Source organism: Tursiops truncatus, chromosome 21 (genome assembly GCF_011762595.2).
Source record: "Tursiops truncatus isolate mTurTru1 chromosome 21, mTurTru1.mat.Y, whole genome shotgun sequence".
In the NCBI taxonomy this organism is placed as follows: domain Eukaryota; kingdom Metazoa; phylum Chordata; class Mammalia; order Artiodactyla; family Delphinidae; genus Tursiops; species Tursiops truncatus.
The window spans coordinates 27310521-27326942 of record NC_047054.1 but is presented as its reverse complement, the minus strand read 5'-3'; the positions used below and the strand labels follow the sequence as shown (position 1 = coordinate 27326942).

The window sequence follows — 16422 nt, the reverse complement described above, 5'->3', positions numbered from 1 at the left end:
GGCTAAAAAAAATGCTAGGAGAGTTCGAAGATGGATATTTACGTTTTATCAATTTTGAAGCTGCAGATGCTGGAGGGGACCCCTTTTTAAGGGCTCAGTTGGTATGTCAGGCTGCTGAGGTCAATTAGTATTAAGGGATTTGCTAAACTAGGTTTCATAAAGGACACGGTATCCACAACAGACCTTGGATGTAGGAATTAGGTGGACAAAGGCAGGAGTGCGAGATGCGGCTGGGAATACACTCCAGGAAGAAGAAAGGATATGAGCACATCAAGGAAAAAGAAAAGTCTATGTCTCAGAATCTAAGCTGTCCTAACTCAGCTGGAGCCCCGTACGCTTGTATGGATATAATGGGTAATAAGACGAAAAACAGAGGTTAAGGCTGACTGAACACCAGACACACGTGCCGATGTGTTTTTATATTTATTTTTGCTATCAAGAGGGGGTTATGGACAGTTTTTAACAGGTGAAATTATTTATCAAAGCCATGAAGCCAAGATCCATAACTGAGGTCTAGTTGGATATCTCCTCTAAGTTCTCAAAAAAGATACCGCCCTCCCCCACCAAAGCAAATTAAAATAATACTGTTTTCGCTATGGGCCTGTAATTAGGTAGGGAGTTTCATAGCTTTTAAATGAGATTCTCTAAGTTCTTCACTCGTTCTTGGCAGGACTGTATAGATATTTTAGAAGTCTCTCAAATAAGCCATCTATTTAAATTATATTCAGGATGCATGTTTTATAGATTCCTTTTCTTAAAAAATCAGCAGAACAATGGGTTCCTGCTGCGTTTTATCCCAAGTGGCCAACTTGCTATGTGACTATAACAGGCCAAGGTTTCCCTCATCCCCCCAACCCCAACTCCCATATTGAAGAAAAGGCTCAGGTGTTAAGAAGAGTGTGCCGGGGACTTCCCTGGTCACTCAGTGGTTAAGAATCCGCCTGCCAATGCAGGGGACACGGGTTCGAGCCCTGGTCCGGGAAGATCCCACATGCCGCAGAGCAACTAAGCCTGTGTGCCAAAACTACTGAGCCTGCGCTCTAGAGCCCACAAGCCACAACTACTGAGCCCTCGTGCCACAACTACTGAAGCCCGTGCACCTAGAGCCCATGCTCCGCAACAAGAGAAGCCACGACAATGAGAAGCCTGTGCACAGCAACGAAGACCTAACACAGCCATAAATAAATGAATAAATAAATAAATTTATTTAAAAAAAAAGAAGAGTTTGCCCGACCAAGGGGTGATGATAGAGGCCAAACATTCTGAACGCAGATGAAGAAGAGGGAAAAACGGCCACAGCTAAGCAGCCAATTGTTCACCCATGAGAACAAAAAACTACGAATAACTGAATATTCCTCCTTTGACAACTGTCCAGGGGCAGAAATAACAGATGCCAGAGCAGCCCGACTTCCTCCAGCGTGATCGAATCAGACAAACGAGAGGAGGCCAGTGGGAGCCACTCGCTGCAGATGGACTTCTGCCAACCTGGTGGGGGTGAATGTGGGTTGCTTTATTTATTTATTTTCCCTCCAGAAAATCACTTTGAAATGGAGCCTCAGCTATTTCCAGCCCCAGGTGATCGGATGGGCAGCCAGCAGACACAGGGTGGAATTATTAAGGAAAAGAAAATGGTTTAAGATGACAGGCACTTTGGCTACTACAACAAAATCTGTACTGGTTTTTTTGTGACCACTAAGGCAGCAATGAGTCATGATTTATATATAAAAATATATATTATATATATAATATATAATAACATACATATAAAGTATATATATTATACATATGTATTATACATGTGTGTATGTATATGTGTATATATATAATAACTTGACCATGTGGAGGAACTCAATTTCTTCAGAAACAGAATAGGAAAGCAATCACTGCTTTCCTCAAGGAAATGCTCAAAGGCACATGAACTTATCCTTCTATGATGGTTCTCAAACTCCCATTTAATAGAAAGCAATCAACACGGCTTGGTAGCAAGAGCACCCAGGGAGGGTGAATGGATGAATATAAGATCTGGTTCCATGTCTGCCGGGTGACCTCTGGTCAAGCCACCTAACCGTTCTGAATATCACTTTCTCAGCTATTAATGATGACATTGGAGCTATCGGTTAAATCCGTATTTCCCAAATAGTGCTTCCTAAAGGTGTTCTAAGGGTCTTGCTACTCAAAGCAGGGTCCACAACTGGCAGCATCAGCATCCTATGGGAACCCTTAGACATGATAGAACCTCGGACCTTGGACTGGACATACCAAATCATGTCAACTGAATCATCTACATTTCAATAGGAACCCAGTTGACTTGCATACGTGTTAAAATTTGAGAAACACTGTTCCTGACCAAGCTGTCCCAAAGATACCTGATCATAGACTCACCTGGATAACTTCATACAAACACAGCTTCCCTGGTCCTTCCTCAGGTCTGAGGTAGAAGCCAGGAATCTGCATAGTTAACTGATACCCCAGGTGGGTCCATTTCAATAAAAATATGAGTGACATAAATAAAATAATTGTGTCTATATTGTTTCCCTTTAAAATCGAATGATCTCTAAGCGATACCTTGCCAGCGAGCTTCCTGGTGTTTTTATAGAGATAAGCTAACATGATCATGACAAGACATCCCTCAGCTGATGGCCCAGATGCCATGAAGGTTTTGCCCACTGCATTTCTGAAACTGTTAAATTCTTAATGGATCATTGGTTAAATGCAGGAAGCATAAGGAGCTCTGATGTTGAACTACAATAATTTAATGAATAATATAAAAATGATACTAATTTTGCAAAGTCCCCTCAAGACAATTGTCAGATTCGTAAGCTACATTCATATATCAAAATCCTTATTTGGCACATGAAGATGTCTTTAGCACTTCAAAAACCAATCTTAAAAAGTAGAAATATCATGACAATTATGTCCAATTTGGCTTTTCATTTATTGGGAATAAAAACCATCCTCATGGGCAATGTGTTATTTGCTGGGAAGTGCCTGCAAATAGCAGCGAGAAATCTCTTATTTAAATAAAACATGAAAGTTATACAAAAGTAAGTGGTGTTTTTTTTCCCTCCTGCAAGCAAATCAAAAGACTTCCAAGCAAGGTCCTAAAGGCAGCTTTTCCCCTCCATTTTCAATGCCAATAAACATAGTTAAAATTCAGTGTACATTTTAATGTATACTGGTCTCCAAGTCCAATGCAATATTTAATGACCAATCATGTCTTGACTTGCATAAATAATTTTAAATAATCTGTCACTTGCTACATAGAAAGAGATTAAAAATATATTGTAAATATTAGAGCTTATATTAAGCTAACTGCATAATACAGGCTTTAAGGATATTCTTTTTTTTAATTTAAAAATCAGATCTTTATCATATTCAGATATGCATATCATACATAAGAATGACAAAATGATTTTTTTAAGCCCTGAAGAGGTTTGCAAGATTAGTACCACAAAAGTATCAGCTGACTCTAAAAAAGTAGGAAGTGATAGAAAAGTGTTTTCCATTTTTTAAAAAACATTCTGTGATCCTATCATACTTGGGAGAGTTGGATACCTCGGGCTGGCCTAGAATGGAGTTTGAGAGTCTATATAGCCATGAGCCACAGAAAAGTCACTAAGGCACTAGAAATGTAATTCAGTTCAATTAGTTTAAGTATTAACACACTTACTGGTGAATGATGTTCAGGCTACAGAGGATCAACTATGTCATAAAATAATAGCTAATGACTGATAAGAGTTAACACCGTGTTAGGTGTGGTTTCAAACACTTTGTAGTTATCAATACTTCTGACTCTTCCAGTAACTATGAAGTCAGTACTCTTTTATCATAATATTAAGACACAGAGATGAATCGATTGTCCATCATCACAACACTAAGTAGTAGTGGATTTAGGAACTGGAAACCAACAGGACTTCAGTATCTGGGTTCTCAGCCACCAGGGTACACATTCATCCAACTGGAAACTCTAGGAGCAAAGGCCCACGGCAGAGAAGTGAGGGTGAAACACAGAACATTAAAGTGTTTAGAAGGATGAAGCAGACTGTACACGATCAAAGCCTATGGGAAATTAACAAACTGGGTCTGAGCCATTCTTTGCCAAACTTTATAAGCAGGGGGAAAATCTCTGGAGGTTTCTAGCAGGCACGTGACAGTCAGGAATGAAGTGAGCAAGTATGGAGATGACAAGAGATTGGAGACGGACGGATTAATGAGATGCTATTTATAGGAATTCATAGAATAGGTCATGTGGGGCTCAAAGAAGCAGAGGAAAAAGAGAAAGGGGAAAGTGACACTGACAAGGAAATCCAGGGAACTTGTGTTGAAATTCCCTGCGCGGTTTGGCTTCTCCTTTCTTCAGGATCCGGAGGATAACCTGCCTCACCCTGACCAGGATCAAATACTGGGTTGGCCAAAAAGTTCGTTGAGGTTTTTCCATAAGATGTTACAATACAATACCTCGGCTAGCCTAGGCGAGGCCATGCCAGGAGCACAAAGCTGGACTTGTTAAGGAAGAATAAAATCAAACACATTCCCTTTCTCAACTGACCTGTCAGAAAGTATTCGTGGGCTAAAATTAACTAAAATAACAATAGGAAAAATATTTCCCATGGCTCTTACAACAAGAGCGCAGCTTGCAAGGTCCTCCTTGGTCTCCTAGGACCCAGGCAACAGCCTCCCAGATCACCAGGATAATGAAGGTGAAATGCCTATGCTGACAAGGAGATTTCATTTCCCAAGAAACATAAACGTCTCTGCAAAGAGCAATTCACTCCTATTCTTAATCCCTAAACCATCAACATCTGCTACAAAGAATTCCTCGAGTCCTTAAATAAATCCCCCTTGTCCCGTATTCTTGTCTTCACGGCACTCTCAAAAGCAGCATTAAAAAAAAGGAGACAATAACCATCTCTGCCCGCCATCTCTTTGCTGGGGGAGGGGTAACACTCCTGGGCTCACAAAGGAGATTTTATGGGGACCCATGGGGTGGGTAAGATACGTTTAAGGAGGAGAAAGGAAGTTGGTGTATTTCTAAACATGTTTGAGATGATAAAAACGCTGATGCTGAAACATGATAAAGAAATCTTAGACTCTCCTGAAAGGCAATCTTCTTTCTTTTTTTTTTTTTTTTTCCTCAAGCATCTTTTTTTCAGTCCTACTTGGGTCAAAAAAATGCAGTTTTAAAGCCCATTTCCATGTTTTAAGATTCAGAGGAAAGAGGTTTAACAGGAGGCTATAAAACTCCCTTAATCTTTAATGTCTTATTTTCACAGATTTGCTGGCGAAGTAAACCGTCATCGCTCAACTTCTCTCATCAATGCCCCTTGAACTGTGTCATTCATGACGAACAGCAGAATCCATTTGCGTGGGTTTTTTTTTTCTTTTTCGGAAACCATTTTTCCCGGTATTGTGGAGGCACCTGCATTCTGGCAACCTAGGCAGAATCTCTTAGCCCAACTGATTTGCTGATTGTCTTCTAGGGGAAATTATCAAACATTTAAAATACAATTTTAAAAGAGTGAATTGAGTAGAGGTGGAGACAGTTCTGATGGTGTCTTGCTCTCCTCTCATCCCTGTTCTGCAGAAGCACCTGGCCTGTCCAAATGCTCTTCAGCTCTATGGAAGGCTAGTCTGTGCTCCTACACGACAAGAAGGTCACCGAGAGTATACTCACAGGCTATGCGCACGGAGGCCTTCCTGCTCTTGGAGGTCCCCAGGTGGCTCCACGCCACACACTGGCACCAATAGTCCTCGGGCCCATGGAAGTCCTCTACCTGCTGCCTGGTGACGTTGATAAACACCTCCCGGACCTTCAGGCCTGCAGAGGAGATAGAACCAATCCACTGAGGCTGGTGTATTTCTCAAACGGAAAGTTAAGGCCAGCCCAACCTCTTCCTGTTAATTAAACCATTCTGTTTTTAATCAAGGTGAAGTTTTAATTACTTTGACAATAATATATTACTACTAATTAAATTCCAACGGCTGAGTAGGCTGGAAAGAACAAGTGTAAAGTATCATCAGCCAATGTGGTTCCCATACAATAGAATCATTTTCACAGTACCTTGACACCATGCTTTTTCTGTCTTCTTTTTTAGCTCTTAGAAATATTTATTGTTCTTTTTTTGTTTGTTTTTTCTTAAATTTTTATTGGAGTATAGTTGATTTACAACGTTGCGTTAGTTTCTCCTGTACAGCAAAGTGAATCAGGTATACACGTACATACATCCACTCTTTTTAAAATTCGTTTCCCATATAGGTCATTACAGAGTACGGAGAAGAGTTCCCTGGGCTCTACAGTAGGTTCTTATTAGTTATCTATTTATATATAGTAGCGTGTATATGTCAATCCCAATCTTCCAATTTATCCCTCCCCACCGCTTCCCCCCCTCTTTGTCTTTCTTGGTGTAAAATCTACCATGAAGAAAGTAGCACCAAATTAATTTCTGGGATTCCAGAGGCTAAACAGTCCTCAACAAACCAACCCCAGGGACATAGTTCCAAGTGCTTCGAAGTGTTCCCACCCCTGGGTATGGCAGCAGGAGAGGGTCACTCTGGACGTGTGGCTTAGAATAACGAGAAGACAGCGAACATGCATGGGACGGGTGAACGGCTGGGAATCCAAGGAAAAGCCAGAACTCCAGACAACAAATGGGATGCAGACAAGTTGAACTAAATTGGTCTTGAAGCCTTGAAAACCCTGGAAGGTCCCTGGAGCAACAGAATGAGGAGGTGAAGAAAAGAGAGGCTTTCACAGACAGCGGGGTTAAGGCTACACCTGGGAAATGAGATAAAAAATGCCAAGGTCAACGTCTTAGTTTAATCACTATATCTTTGCATTCCCATCTAATAGTTAAAAAATTTGCCTGGTGTTTCTGAAGAGGGAGTTTCTTCCAAACCTCCAGCCATAGACTATCAGCCTTTCTTTCTTTGGGAAGGATAGCCACCTCAGAGCAAGTGCCAAGGAGCAAAGGACGCCCTCCTCGACACCATCAGTTAAATCATCACAAACAGGGGAGCAGCCTTTATAATCGGCATGCTCTCTCCAGCTAATGGGCATCTGCTGAGGCTGTGCCCTGCTCTGAGACAGGCAGCATGGGAGAAGGAGGCGATGCTTACTGAGCTCCACTAAGTGCCCAGCATCATAAGCCTTTAGCCTATTCACTCTTTGCATTTCCGCAGTGCCCTAATGTAGCAGAGGCTACTGCACCCCCACTTTACGGAAGAGAGAACTGACTTAGAGAGTCATTTGTCAATCATCACACAGCCTATAAATGGAAGATCCAGGGTTTACACCCAAACCAGCACTTTGCACAGGTCCCTCATAAAAATTCGACTCTGTCCTCGTACTTTAGGTACTTATACATAATTATGGAAATAAGACTAATGCATGGAACATTTAAGGAAAAAATGAGGTGCATGACTAGGATTTTTCCTTTACGTTCAAAAGGAATTCAGGGGACAGAACCATCAGTATAGTCAAAAGGAGCCAGGGACTGTTGGTGGAGGAGGTGGAATGTGATTATATCCTGGGTGCTGGTAGGATTTAAAAAACAAGAACGGAGGTGGATTAGTCAGGCTTGGGAAACATTCCCCTCTACCCAATCAATAACATGTTATTTATAGTGTGTGATGAGAGTTTTATGGCCACATCAATCACCATGTACACAATCTGAGTTAGACTTTCTAAATTTGTAGGAGGTACCGCGTATAGAAAATCATCCTGATGACAGCTGATAATTCCCATTTCTTCTGTTTCTGCAGAATGCAGAAGCATGCCTTTTACCTGTCAGAGACGTAAGAGTCCTGAAAGTCACCTCCTACGTGGGATAGGAAAGAAGCCTTAGAGGGGCTTTTATTGTATTGTTGCGGCTGCTTTTTTAAATTTGCACTTAAATAAAAGAGAGAATGAGAGGACCTGGAGAAGGTGGAGCTGGCAGGTGAAGGGAAAGGGAAACGGAAGTCAGATTACAAAAAAGTTGGTGAGGACAGAAAGCAGACTGGAGCGCGACACCCATACTGGACTTTTTAAAGTTAGGCTGCATAAACAAAAATAAGGAGCTAGGCTGTAGACAAGAGGACTTGGTTTATATTTCACAGCTTTGATTTGAGACAAATGGTGGAGGATCTACTTTGCATAGTGCAAGAGAGGAGAGAAAACCCTAAATCAGCACATCCAGGTTCCAGGTGGAGTAACTTTGATACGTCTGAGCTCCCCTGTCATGTGATGGAGAGACCTATGAAGTAAAATACGCCAATCACGTGGGAATCAGGTCTCACTGAAGAAGCACGATACGCTTAGAAGGTCAGAAATGTGTTCAAGCTCATGTGGAATTTATACATATATATATACATACACACACAACTTATACATGTGTGTATATATGTGTATATATATGTGTGTGTATATGCATTATTTTTTTACTTTCTCCATCTTATAATATCTAAACCCATCAGCTTTCTCTAGGCTGCAAATGAAGATAATCACCATCTCAAAATGGTTCAAGATCATCATATTTATAAAGCAGAGAGTTCCCCATCCAAACCTTAAAATATGCTATGATTTAATCTAGGCATCATGGTGTTTTAAGGGGTACATGGGGCCTGTTTTAATGAGCTAAGGTAGGACACTCAAACAGAAATGCGCATCAGGAAAGAATAAGTTTACACTCACAGATCCCTAGAAACAAGAGGCAAAGCACCCGGGGCCACACAGGGAAGCACCAGGGTCAGGGGGGAATGTGGGCAAGAGCCTTTATTGTGGTTTCCACGGAAAGGAATCAGAGAGGCAGGGGAAAAAGATTTAGAGTTGGCACGTTTGCATCATTTCAGTGGGCTCCGGGACAGAAGAGCTGTCCCTACTTGTCTGGTACTGGGTTAGGGCAGGGGGGTATGGGTCAGCAGTGTAAGGGCTTGATAAAAGAAGGGGTTGGGGATAAAGCTCTGGATCGGTTGGTTTGCATATGAAAGGCACGCTCTTGGGCCAGTTGTTTGCTAGGTCTAGGAATTAGCCCGCCCTGGGCAGGGCAGTCCCTCCAGGGTCAGCAAGACCCTAAGATGTCAGAGCATCAAATACAAACACTTGAAAACATGGTTATTATACATGGACAATCACACAATTGTTTTGGAAAGCGTAACAGTAGGCCACAGACCCCCACCACGAAGGTCAAAATTGATCTCACCCCATTCATGTCAGGAAGTCTGGCAACCTCTCATTCAGACTAAACACAGCTGAAAGGAAAATGCTTAAGTCACGATTTCAGCATTACGATGGCTCAGTCTCAAGTCCCTCACAGAGGTTCCCCATGGGTTTGGAGAAGCAGAATGAATTATCAACCAAGTATTATCCAAACACAGTGTATTTCGCTTCGGGTAGCATCAGCGTATCAGGTTTCTTTAAAAGGTCACAAGTGACTTCACTACCCCCGCCACCACCATCCCCACTAGTACAGTGTCTCTCTGGAGTAGGCCTTTTTCTTCTAACGTGAGGTCTTTAGCCTTGTCAAACCATCCCCGCTAGGAAAACCTTTGGGAAATCATAAATATTTTGTCTCTATGATACTTTTCTCCACTATAACAAATAACTATTGATTAAAATAAAAATTTTAAATAGTATATTCTCTTGCAAATCTTCACTATTGCTCTCTCTAGTGATGTATTATATATATGCATAAATATATATATACATATGTAAAAATGTCCGCGTGTGTGTATATACACACGAGAAACCACACCTGAGAAACATCCATTTAAAACGGCTCTATTTCAGGACAGCTCCCCCCACGCTCCTGCACTGAAGTTCATCCAACAGTGTTACAGAGATAACCATCTATTTCTCCATCTGAAGAGACGGCAGCTAACTTATTCACAGGAAATGCTACAGGGGAACAAAAATCCCAGGCAAATAGAAGACGGCAACTCATAAATAAGACTAGCATTGTACCTGATAACTTGTGTAACTAATGGGCACGGAAAAGTCCAACCCTTTAAATTATCGTGCGATTATAACTATCAGCCTTTGTTATGGAGAAGAGTCCTACAGAAGATGAAAATATGACTCTGGAGCTGAAATGCTAATAAGCTTTCTACGCGGCGGATGGTTGAGTTGTAGAGAGACGAATGTTGGCAACGGATGAATAATTGCTCTGCATGTACTAAACATAACAGAGCAGCACAGAACTTCATCATCTGTCAGCTTTATTTGTTTAAATGAGAAAAATGCTGACAGCAGTTATTGCTATAATCCCCTTATTTATCAGATGGGAAACACTAGTTACTCTTAGCAGGTCTAATCCTGTTGGGAGAATAAAAGGGAATCTTCAAACTAATTGAAGGTGTATGTTTCACTGTTCAAAGAAGAGAAATATGGAAGAAAGGAGGGAAGAAATGGAGAGAGAAAAAGGATGAAAATTATTTATTTCTGGTCAACGTCTAATAAAAGGGCTCTAGTTCTAGTCCTAACTTATTCTGTAGAAAAGAAAAGAGTTCTGGAGTAGAACTGAATATCCAGCACCATGCCAGCTGCAGACAGTGCCTACTAACAGCTGTCCCCCTGCCTTTGATCTACTGCCCATTATCACACTTCAACAAGGCTCATCAGCGACATCCTGCCGTGGTCACTGCTGCCCACCAGCTCTCAGATGCACCACTCAGCACAACTGGATGTCCAATCTTTGGAAGTTCTCTGTAGTAGGATACTCGGCTTACTAAAGTAAATAACTAGATTCAAGAAAAAAGATGAGAATCCCTCTTCCTCTTGTCATATTCCCAAACTACACCTAAGCAGTAAGAGGCTAGCAGACTAGGCTCTGGTGAATTGTTTCCTCACGCTAGTCGCTGTGCCTGTCTCCCCGGACCATTTTAGCCCAGTGTTATACCCACTCCGTGCCTGGTTTTTTTTTGCACTGTGATGTTTCATGATTGGGGATTAACCCAGAGAATAGGTCTATGTAATTAGCTTCCACAGACAAAGCCCCAAAGAACTATTCTAATACAACTTCATGAGTAGCATGGGGCCTTGCTCAATTTGAGGAGAGAGAAAAAAAAATCAAACAGCCCACGAAAAGCAACCATCTCCGCGCTTCCCTGGTGGCGCAGTGGTTGAGAGTCCACCTGCCGATGAAGGGAAAGCGGGTTCGTGCCCCGGTCTGGGAGGATCCCACATGCCACGGAGCAGCTGGGCCCGTGAGCCATGGCCGCTGAGCCTGTGTGTCCGGCGCCTGTGCTCCGCAACGGGAGACGCCACAGCAGTGAGAGGCCCGCGTACCGCAAAAAAAAAAAAAAAAAAAAAAAGCAACCATCTCCTATTCAAGAGCCTTCTCTAATAGACCGTCATCTCCTTAGGTATCTCAGTACCACTGATGCCTGGGTTTGGCTCTGAGATAGGCCCACCTTACTCCACTGTTTCCTAAGAAGATGGAAAACAGTCCACTCAGCTGGAAGAAGTGAGTCCACCACTTACATAAGGAGATGTTTTTCATTTGTCTCTTACTAGCCCAGGTTTAGAGCCTAGAAAATAAGCTTGAACAATAAGTTTCCCCATATTTTGAATAACATATTATCATTACTGATTATTATACCATTTGTATAGCCCTTTACTTTTATTAATGTCATCACATACCTTATCTTATTTCATCTTAAAACCACGCTATTATTATAATTATTATTTTGCTGCAGGTTCCGTATCAATAGGAAATAGATCAAAGATGTCATACAGTTTACAACATATATTATTTTCAAAAAGTTGTACTGAGTGCCTCATATGTGCTTGCCATTTTGCCAGGTGTTGAAGATACTGTGACAAAGTAAATGATCAAGATTCCTGTCCTCAAGGATCTTGCAGGCTAGATGAGGAGACACTTCAACCTGTGCCAATGTGATGTGACAGTCGCTATGACAGAAGCACAGACTGCTACAAGATCACACAAGAGGGGCTTCTAACCTCTCCACAGCATCACCAAAAGCTTCTGGGAACGGTTGCCATCCTACCTTTGACCTGAAGGCTCTGTCCTCATCCAATATTTATCTCAGTGTCTAGGGCAAGGCTCTGGTGAAGACACATGAATCTGATCCCTATTTGGAGTTTTAAAACTTTGAGATACAAGAAAACTCTTCAGGGAACTGTGCCTCCATTTCTTGGGGGAAGCTTAGATGTCTTCAAGCCAACATGCTACTGAAAGTAGCAAATTAAATGTAGATAATTAAAACGCAGAACCATATTCCATTTTACTGGCAGATGCTTAATTAGGGCTAAATGTCTTTTGCCACTTCATCCTAGCAACAAAATTCAAATGTATTTTGATTAAAAAAAAATAGTCCTCCTTTGAACGGGCACAATGCCTAATGAATACTCTTTAGTTTCCCCTGGATAATAAGCACCCCACATATTCCTCAGAAGCACTGCAAGTTCAGTCTTAAGTACAGACACTAAGAATACACCCAAGCTCTCCAGTTTCGTCCTCACTGGAGATTAAAATTAATCAGCACAGAGATGTGTGGCAGAGAAAAGCAAATTAACTCGGTAGTGTTGTCTGATAACAGAGAGAAGGGCAACTCACAAGGCAGAAGTGGAGGGTCAATTAGAGGACAGCGTCCCCTGAATGACTCACTCAGACCTCATACAACTTGTGGGAACCACACTCATGATTTCCAGCCCTGCTGCCCCAATCAATGGCTTTCCATTCCTGCAGCCACTAAAACTACTTCCTGTTAGTAGATCATCCCGAGATCAGGGCATACATCCTACCAATTCTATCTCCCATGGCAATACCAGGGGCTCTGAGAATAACAAAGACGAAATGTAAACTGAGGGGGTGAACCACAGGCAAATAAAATGTCATTCTATGAAAGACAATGATTTACCTGTTAATAGGACTAGCCCCTTTATCTTTCTGGAACTGTAATTACGTTCATAATTTTCTATTTGTTTTTGGAAGCAAAATCACCAGCCACTTACCCCATGTAAAAAAAATTGCAGTTTTATATTTATCATTTTGAAGGCTAACCTTGATAGTGTACTTGCTATACACCAGACCCTGAGCAAGGTATGTCATATATATTAGGTTCTACGACTCCTGCTATAGTTCCATGGGGTAGATATACTTGTAACTGCCATTTTATACATGGGAAAACCGAGGTGAAAGGATGCTAAGGAACTATCTACCTTTAAAAAGTCTGTAAATGGAGAGCCAGATCTCAAAAATGGAGGTATCGGGCTTCCCAATGGTTGGGAGTCCGCCTGCTGATGCAGGGGACACGGGTTCGTGCCCCTATCCGGGAAGATCCCACATGCTGCGGAGCGGCTGGACCCGTGAGCCATGGCCGCTAAGCCTGCACATCCGGAGCCTGTGCCCCGCAACGGGAGAGGCCACAACAGTGAGAGGCCCGCATACCGCAAAAAAAAAAAAAAGAAAAGAAAAAAAATGGAGGTATCATCTTGCACTAATATCCATACTCTTAATCCCCAGACCATCTTTTTTTAAATATCCTTATAATTCCCACTTCAAATTAGAAAAAAAAAAAACATTTAAAATGTTGTATGAACAGAGAAGACTATAAAAAAGTCCAAAGACACTCTTTAAGAGTTTAGGGTTTAGAACAAATCTCTGGCCAATATTAGGAAGTTATTAAATTGCATAAATGGTTAGCTGCCTTCTATCTCTGCTATGAATGAAATGATAGTAAACGGTCTCTTTTTGTAGGAAAGGCTTAAATTAGACACAAGGTCTTCATGCTCTGTCACAAGTTTTTGGAAGGAATTCATAATATTTTCCTGAAAACCTTTTTAGAATATGTCAGTCCTCTCTGAGCAGCAGAGTGATGAACAGGATGAAATCTGGGGTGGGGTCGGAGAATGTTTCTATAGTTGTGGGTTTTAAACCCACAAACTGTCAAATGGAACACTTCAGAGATGGATTACTGCTGTGTTCTGTGGTCTCAAATATATGCTTCCCAAATGCACCTCGGTGATTTGTGAATCTTTGGAGGTAACTTCAAATTAATGGTTTTCTGGAGGATACGATATTCACATCCCCATCACCAGCAGAGCGAAGTTCTTAGATACAAACTTTAAAGATTTAATACATTTTTTATTCTACTCTTTTCCCTTTTCTCAACACAATCCATTAACCTTTTCTTCCCAGAGAGTGACTCCAGTTGTTTAAGGAAATCACACACAATGAAATCCCTGAAATGATATTCTTTAAGAAGAAAAATTAGTCTACTGGAGTTGAGACTTTTCCCATAACACATTGAAATACGCGTTATTTCGCTCATTAAGACTTTGGTATCTCCGAGGTAGAATAAAAACCATGGAGGCTTGTTCAGGGAACTCCGTTTTTCTTGAACAGTAAAGAAGTGGTTTAGCTTATTGATAACTCAAGCTTCCCACAGGCTACATTATCCTGATTGTCAAGGATGGGTTTTGCTGGTTGCTGTTTTTCTCTCTCTCTCTCTCTCTCTGTGTGTGTGTGTGTGTGTGTGTGTGTGTGTGTGTGTGTGCGCGCGCGCATTTGTGCATTATTGAACAATCCACCCCTTTCCTTTCTCAGGGGCATGATTCCTGAATTGGGATTGCCTCTCAACTCCAGATGCTAACAGAAGAAAAATACAAGGAAGAAGACTTCCCATATTTCCAAATGAAATGAGGCAGAACAAATGGAAGAGGATCGCTCGGCTTGTGCAGAGAACTAAAAGTGTACATTACTAAGAGGTATAGCCGTGTCTGTGCAAACACAGTAACTCACGTCAAATAAATTGTGCTTTCTGCAGGAAAGAACTCTAGCTCTGGGTTTTCCAAGCTAAATTGCATGAAAACATACAATCCTTTTTCTTCTTATTTGAACTGTTAGAGGACGGGGCCAAATTGCCAGAAAGACCAAAGGCAGTGTGCAGCCTTTAACAACTGAAAGGATTTATTGCTCCAATTTGGAAATACAAAAGATTCTGTGTCGACTCCCAGCACTCCCAGGTCCTATGCATTTCCCATTAGTTCTGTGAAGAAAGAAAACCTCTAAGTAAAAAGAATCAAAGTTCTCTAGGATTTTAGAAATAGAGACCACGTTGGCCAAAGATATTGAAGCAGTTACTTTCAACTTCTTAAAAGAGCATGGAGCATTCTCTATCTCTGGTCAAACGTGGTCCCATTATCCTTGGTCTCTCGGTATCATTCCCTCCCACTGGACTGGCAGGAATTATTTTTCAGACCCCATCAAAAGCCATTAAGGCTGTAAAGGTAGTCAATCCCTATGCTCCAGCTCCACGCTGAAGAACCCAGGGGAAGTAATGCATCTATTTTTCAATACCTGAGGCCATTTCGTTTCCAACCTTAATTACACTTATGCATTAGTTTTGGGTCTAATATCTCCACTCATCTTGCTCCAGTTTCCACTTTTCCACTATTACTGCAGAGCTTAGGAAACATAATTGCAGTGTGTGGTAGACAGTGATTTTCATTAACCACACAGAAGAAAAACAGTTTTAGGGAGAGACATTTCCTATTGATTCAGTCAAAATGACTTGGAAGAAATGGTTGTGCTTATTAAATTCTTTTCCAAAAAGTAGCTGTTAAAATTCTTTCTCAACAGGTTATTTTTTAAATCGGTGTATAATCTCTTCAGATTTTGTCGTTCATGTTTTTTTTGTTCTTCCCAGTTCCTTTGAAAGTTGAGACTTTTATTGGTCTTATTTTTTTAAAGGAAGCCAAGAGGGGAGTCTTTTTCATGGAGGCAGAGAATGTAATCAACGCTGCTATCTGCAAGACATGGAGCTGCCCAGCAATGCTAAGGGAATTAAAAGGGAGAAGCAATAACAAAACAGAATGTTGTGAAATGACAAGAGGGGAGAGTGTTAAATTGGCCTGCAATACTTATCAAGAGGTCTTTAAATGAGAACGGATATAGGATTTTCTAGCAGTGGTATAAAAAAATAGTTGATCATTTTTCAATGTTCTTCCTATCTTTTATTTGGAGCAGTTTACCCTAAGGGGTTCTGCTATTTTAAGTTCATTACTGGGCAAAATCTAGGGCAGCAATGTCTGAGGATAAAACACACAGCCCCATGGAGCCACTAGTATTTGAGTCCCTCTCTGGTTGGACTAACTGAATACGAGACATAAACCTTTCATATTCTACCATTGTTCTATAGGGTTTTGTTCCTATGGGAAACGCTGTTCCCTTTGCTGCTCTCTTCCAAAACGCCAAGTGTCTTCTTGGAAGACTGCATGCCAAGGTAAGTGAGATAGCTATTGTTTGTGACTTAACTCTCCAACACCAGGTCAATCCACCTAGGTCTCTCCAAAATCCCAACCTTGGGAGCACAGAAGCAGAAAGTTTCCTGGCACCAAGATTCAATTTGTCCTCTTCCTTTGCTTTGATTTTGCCAAATTCCTCTTTAAAGAAGGAAACTATACCTGGAATCCTGGAAATG

General features: G+C 41.4%; 1 protein-coding gene across 1 annotated transcript in view; it reads right to left on the bottom strand.

Annotated features, from left to right (window-relative positions):
• The window catches only part of UNC5D (unc-5 netrin receptor D), a 607834-nt gene that overhangs the window by 249641 nt on the left and 341771 nt on the right, over positions 1–16422 (bottom strand). The window contains exon 3 of the mRNA XM_019921243.3: positions 5675–5818. Coding sequence (XP_019776802.1) covers positions 5675–5818 — 144 coding nt within the window. The remainder of the gene's footprint in view (positions 1–5674; positions 5819–16422) is intronic.